Source organism: Microtus ochrogaster, chromosome 1 (assembly GCF_000317375.1).
Source record: "Microtus ochrogaster isolate Prairie Vole_2 chromosome 1, MicOch1.0, whole genome shotgun sequence".
In the NCBI taxonomy this organism is placed as follows: Eukaryota; Metazoa; Chordata; class Mammalia; order Rodentia; family Cricetidae; genus Microtus; species Microtus ochrogaster.
In genome coordinates, this window is record NC_022009.1 from 124018410 (window position 1) to 124024922 (window position 6513).

At 51.3% G+C, this 6513-nt stretch overlaps 1 protein-coding gene across 5 annotated transcripts in view; it reads right to left on the reverse strand.

The window, feature by feature from the left end:
• Tmem131l (transmembrane 131 like) overlaps positions 1 to 6513 on the reverse strand; it is a 119343-nt gene that overhangs the window by 3073 nt on the left and 109757 nt on the right. For 3 of the 5 annotated variants that reach the window (XM_026785655.1, XM_026785703.1, XM_013348987.2), the window contains exons 28-33: positions 6003 to 6160; positions 4933 to 5115; positions 4254 to 4332; positions 2936 to 3018; positions 1173 to 1293; positions 73 to 164 (exon numbers count right to left, since the gene is read on the reverse strand). In XM_026785655.1, coding sequence (XP_026641456.1) covers positions 73 to 164; positions 1173 to 1293; positions 2936 to 3018; positions 4254 to 4332; positions 4933 to 5115; positions 6003 to 6160 — 716 coding nt within the window. The remainder of the gene's footprint in view (positions 1 to 72; positions 165 to 1172; positions 1294 to 2935; positions 3019 to 4253; positions 4333 to 4932; positions 5116 to 6002; positions 6161 to 6513) is intronic. The other 2 variants (XM_026785766.1, XM_026785739.1) reach the window with 1 other exon arrangement.

Sequence of the window (6513 nt, forward strand, 5' to 3'; positions counted from 1 at the left end):
AGGGTAAGCACACACCTCTTGCCCTGACTCTGGGAAGGAAGGAGTGCTGCTGGCACTGGTCGGGTGCCTTACCTTCTGGAAAGGCATTGTAGTCGTTCAGTTCCAGTGGACAGTACAAGTTGGGAAACTGGCCCTCACAGGATGCACTCCAATCAATGAAACTGCTACAACAAACAAACACAAACAAGGTCTCGTTTCAAAACCAGGGAACAAGAGATCAGGTAAAGACAGAGGCAGTAGCTCTGCTGCCCTACGCTTTCCTCTGGCTTATCTTCCTGCCAATGCCGGTCCATCTTCAGAATAGTGGGCTGGGTCAAGGGCAAGCTGCCCTCCTAACCACAGTGTTAGCTAGACACAGAACCTGGCTGCAGCTGTCGTAGTACCATGGAAAGACAAGGGGATACCTCAGTATCTCAATACACATCTGAGGGGCTTCACGGTGTCGGTTCTGCCAACCGTAGTCCAGCTGTCCCTCAGAACACAAGCAGCACTCAGCTTGGAAAAGTCTCCACTACAGACTAGACGCTCCTTATGGACATAGGCAGGAATACTGTTGCAATGAGCTAAACCACGCCTTCAAGCGGACCCTGTGATGACAGAATGTCACGTTTGCCAGGCCCCCTGACGAACACAATACCGTATGGCACACGGAAGCAGCTGCTACTGTGTCTCAATTTTCTGATGCAAGGACCTCGGACCAGGTTAGTTTGTAAATACGTTCAAGAATGAGGCATGGGGCCAGGCAGTGGTGGCACACGCCTTTAATCCCAGCACTAGGGAGGCAGAGGCAGGTGGAGCTCTGTGAGGTCGAGGCCAGCCTGGTCTACAGGCTCCATAGCTACACAGAGAAACTGAAAAGAAAAATAATAAATAAAGAATGAGCCACGGGAAGATGAAGATCTGCCAAGGAGTAGGAAATGTGAACATCTTTAAACATGTCCTATACATGAAGTCATGAAGTCAGCCCACGGAGGAAAGTCTGTGGGGCCGCCTGATTCACTGCTTTGATTCCACATTTCTCACACGGCTGTTTTGTTAAACAGCACAACATAACTTCAGAAGGCAGAAAACACACAGCTCCAAGGCTCTGTCCTGGTGCCTGTGACGAGGCCCTAACAGCTCTGGCTGCAGGGCCTTAGGCCAAGCAGAGTAGTATGGTGCAGTGGGCCTACCTGTCAGGGATGGCGGCAGGCTCCTGTGACGTGCCTGGCGCATCACTCTCCACAGGGCAGTTGAAGCTGCTGGTCAGACACACGGGCTGGGATGGCCACAGGCCTCCAGGTGGATACAGACCTGAGGAGAACGAGGAGGGATGCTCGAGTGAGCAGACACACAGCATGGCAGAGCCCATGAGGCAATTTTCAGTTGGGTGGACCAGGCCCCACTGAGGAACATTCTGCTGGAAGTGTGGCTGAGGGTGGGGACGAGTCACTAGTGTCCAGGAAGGGAGGGAGGGACTAGAGGCTGACAGGACTGGCACTGTGCCTTGGCAGGAAAGGCTTGGATGGCGAGCATCAGGAGTGTGGGCACAGGTTCCCACGGGTACACCCATGTCTGCACTGGGGCCTACTCTGGACGATCTTTCCAGAGACATTCGCTAAGTCTAAGCCGTGGAGAGTTGGACCTCCAGCAGAGCAACTGGGAGGCACCCTGCCACTGGAGAGAAGACTTGGGTCCCCAGGCTCAAGGTTCCTCTCCTGCCACATCTATACCCACCTTGTTCAGGATATATAGCACTAAGGGAAACATTGGTGCAGCTGGCACAGCCCTACGTCTAAGACAAAATTGCAACCATCCCTCTGGGGACCTAGGCCCCATTCTGTCACACAAGCTGCTAGTTTAGGAGAATTGCACCCTCGCTGCCAGGCCGTCTCTGCACTGCAGCATCCCGCCTGTCAAGAATTTCTAGGCACAGAAGCGAGCATGCAGGCCAAAGCTAATGCTGCCATGAAGAGCAAACACCACACATGTCCTGCCACGATTCCTGACCCTGATTTGGAAGAAGTCCCATAATAAAACAGGTCACCAGAGAACAGACAGAGAGAAGACTAAGAGGAAGAGAATGGAAAAGCTGAGAACTGGCCGGTGGGGAGTGTGCTGGTCTGAATAGGTATGGCCCCAATGGACTCATGTGTTTGAATGCTGGGCCATGGGGGGTGCACTACTAGGAGGTGTGGCCTTGTTGGAGTAGGAAGCGTGTCACTGTGGGGGCGGGCTTCGAGGTCTCATGTACGCTTAAGATACTCCCAGTGACATAGTTGCTTCTGCTGCCTGCGGATCAAGATGTGGAACTCTCAGCTCCTTCTCCAGCACCATGTCTGCCGGCATGCCACCATGAAGATAACAGGCTAAACCTCTGAACTGTAATGTAAGCCAGACATGATGAAATGTCTTCCTTTATGAGCTGCTGTGGTTAACATGGTGTCTCTTCACAGTAATAGAAACCCTAACAAAACAAGGGGACCCAGGCTAAAGCAGGGGTTCCTTTTGACCCCCTCAGTCTCCAGTCTGGGGTCACTGTCTTACCCCCTGCAGGGTTCAACTCTGCCTTGATCCTAGTTTAGGAGTCAGGCTGTTCACCCAGGCTGCAGGGGCCCAGTTAAGGGGCTCCCACATGGTGGGGTGGGGAGAAGAGAGTCAGATGGGGACAGGAAGCCGGGTGTCCCTACCTCACTCTTGCTTCTCCTGGGCCCCACAGCCACTTGTTTTCTGCTATCTTACTGGGGAAGTGAGCTCAGCGCAGAGGGAGGACCTGACAAGGGCTACGGAACATCAGTCTATGTCTTGACTACCAAGGGTGTTCATAGTGGTGCAGAATGGTCGGCCAGGGCACCTGCTGTCTCTCCAAAGAGCAGCTGCCCTCCTACGGCCAGCAAAGTCTCCAGCTCCCGGGCAGGAAGACACACGGCCCTTGGGCGTCCAAAGCAAGCCTCACCTTTCTCTTCTCCAGCACCTGAGGGCACAGCAGGAAGACTGGCACAGGAGGACTCTGTGAACTGGGTCAGGTCACTTGCATCACTGTGGGCAGGAGGACAGGAAACCGTGATTTTCCACACAAAGAAATCCAAACACCGCATAACCAGATCTCTTCTGAGCCCCACAACAGAAGTCCCGTCAGAACCACACAGACGTTAAGACTCACAAAGCCGGGAGGGGGTTGAGGAACACCACCATGTCTTGCTTGAACAAACCATTTGGACTACTGTGAGGTCGGCTGCAGCTTCTAGTCTGCCTGTACAGACAGCAGTACCTTCACCACAGACAGTTCACAGGGAGCTTTCTTAGGTGTTAGCCTGCATTCCTCCCATTGTGAAAGGTACAGTTGGCCCTCAGGCATCCCCGGCTGCAGGGTGTGTGTGTGTGCGTGTGCGTGTGCGTGTGCGTGTGCGTGTGTGTGTGTGTGTGTGTGTGTGAGGGGTCTGAAGATATCTGGAGGAAGCACTGGACAGCAGTTACCTGTCTAGCAGCTACCAGGGACTATGCAGTCAGACCTACAAAGGCCGAGTCTGTACTGAAAACACACACACTTTCTCTAGTCATTATTCCCCAAACAAGGTAGTCTGACTTCAATTTATAAGACATTGTCATTACATTAACCCTACCAGTAATCCAGAGATGATGCAATGCATAGGGGAGGATCAGCATGAATAGCTGTATGAAAATATTGTCATTTTGTAGTTATTTTGAGACAGGGTTTCACCACGTCAAACTAGCTAGCCAGTCTAGTCCCTAGCACTATAGAGCCCAGGTTGCTCAAATTCATGGCAATCCTCCTGCCTCAGTCTTCTGAGTACCAGGGTAACAGGCATATGCCACTATCCATGTTATATGAGGGACTTAGGTTATCTTTAGAGTTGGGAGTATGTGCAGGTTCTGGAATCTACTGCCTACTGATACCAAGGGGCAACTGTATCTTTATTATCATTATTATTATTATTATCATCATCATCATCATCGATCTAAAGCATCACACAGAGGAACTACAAATGTCCTACTAGTTCCTTGGAGGTTTTCTGAACCACTGGTGCTCAGAATGAATTCAAGTCCTAGCCCGGGGAGATGTCTCCTCTTTCTGCTTTGAGAAGTGACACATTTCCCAGCCTGTCACCTCGCTGAGAGGACAACAAAGCCAGAGACTCCCCCACATAAGCCCTGAACACGTTATCTACTGTCAGAGTTTGCTTTCCTGTGTCTTTAAAAAGGCTTTCACAGCTCAGCCCACAGAGAAAGCACCGAGGATCCGCAGAACTTACGCGGGGCTGCAGATGTGGTGGGAGAGGCTCAAGGGGATGGAGGCTTCCGAGGGGGAATCCTGTGGGGAAGCACCGTCTCCTGCATGAAAGCAACACACTGTCAGAGGCTGTCTGAGGTTAGCTTCAATTAACAGACCGGCCCCTTCTTCAGAGACAGTTTCAGCCTCATGGAAACAGTCTGCATGAGGGTCAGGTTTTTGGCGCCTTGGTTTTGACACACTAGTTCTAACTGTTTGCCACAGGACCAAGAGTTTGTCAGGTGATACACACACGGGGCTTGAAAGAAAAACCTACTTTGAGAAAACATAGGACAGTTTTGTTTGGAAAAAAAGAGTAATATTTGAAGAACTATTAATAAACATCATTAATAGTTCTATTAACATATATTAACAGATAATATATAATAGAACTATTAATGGTATTACTGTACATTTGTACAGTAAATTAAAAGTGGTTTAGAAGATGGTCAGTTCTGTTTAATATTTTAGCACAATAAAGAAAACATACAGATGTCTATGTCTTTGAAGTGGTAGTAACAATAGTGCCCAGGAGGAGAAAGGAGAGGGAGGCAGACAGCCCAAGGCAGCCAAGCCTCAAAGCTGCAGCCATCGCTCTGTCCTCTGCAAGGTACCCTGGACCTTGTACTGGCTGCAGGCAGGATGCGGCCCCCTGAACTCACCTGCTGGTGGGAATTGCTGTGCCTCCACCACTGGCTTCCTGTCGCAGTCCGAGCTGCTGCTGCTCCAGCTGCCCCAGCTGCCCCGGCTGGCCCGCACGCTGCCTGAGGAGCTGCCACAGTCAGAGCTGGAGTCCGAGCAAAACCTGTCTGCACACTTCTTCTCGACCTTCCGGTAGTAACTGTCTGGAGAGGCAGAAGAGGGGCCGTGCTGCGCCAAGGCGGTTCCCATAAGCAGAGAAGGGGAACAGGGAGGGCAGGGTAGGTTCACGGCCACCACCTCTGCTCAGCTAGTAAAAACACGACCATGGCACTCGAGGAGACACCAAGGCACAGGGTAAGCCTGCCCTGCCTGTGGACAGACAATAGGACCAAGTAGAACCTTCATCTAAGAATTGGCTCCAAGCCGGGTGGTGGTGGCACACACCTTAGTCCCAGCCTTCGGTCCCAGCACTCGGGAGGCAGAGGCAGGTGGATCTCTGTGAGTTTGAGGCCAACCTGGTCTACAAGAGCTAGTTCTAGGACAGCTAGGGCTGTTACACAGAGAAACCCTGTCTTGAAAAACCAAACCAAACAAACAATAACAACAAATACCAAAAAACGGTTGCCTAGCATGGTCATGGGATGTGAGCCTCAATGCCAAACAACTGAATTACATGCAAATGGTTTATCAAGAAAACAGAGTCTACTGGGCGAACAGACTATTCTACACTGGCTCTGGTGTCCCCATGCAAACGGTTTATCAAGAAAACAGAATCTACTGGGCGAACAGACTATTCTACACTGGCACTGGTGTCCCCACAGCTCTCACTCCTGGGGCACTGCCCAACAGACCCCTGGTGGGTCAGCACTCCAACCCAGAAACTACAGGGCCACATATGCAGAAACTACCGGTTTCTCACCTGGGTCTGCCCTTTCCCCAAGGCCTGCCTAAGGTCTTGTGCATACTGGCCCTATTCCTTTAGCCATATGCACAATGCCAGCTGGGAATGGACAGACCTCAGGGTCAGCAGCCATGTGGAGACTTCCAAAGAACAGACAGCGAGGAGACCATTCACAGCTGTGTTACGTACCCTCCTCTCTCCGTGCAGGGAAGCTGCCCGAAGTTTCCAGGCCAGGTTTGCACATCTCCCTCGTGCTATCCTGTGTACTCCAGCTTCTGCCGTCCCCGCTGGGCTCTGGCCTCTCAAAGCCACTGCACACGAGTTTCAGTTCACTCTGTTCAGAAGGCCTGGGGGAGCCACGGGAAAGATTACATCTCTCTCTCTCTCTCTCTCTCTCTCTCTCTCTCTCTCTCTTGTTATACAGATACACTTCTGCTCGAGATGCGTCGGGGCAAAGTTACAATCAGGGACAAACTGAGGTCTCCTCTCTGAATCTCATGGAGGATGACAAGCAGAAAATGCCCTTAAATGATGTAGGAGAAGGTGGTGTGGCTCAGTGGCAGGACTATGCTTAGCACACACACAAGTCATAGGTTCAAGTTTTTGCACTCCTGCATCCCCAAGAGGTTGCCACTTTGAGTTAGAATGAATTCAGGGCTATTTGGTCCAGTTTCATACTTTACAATGACAAAAACAGATT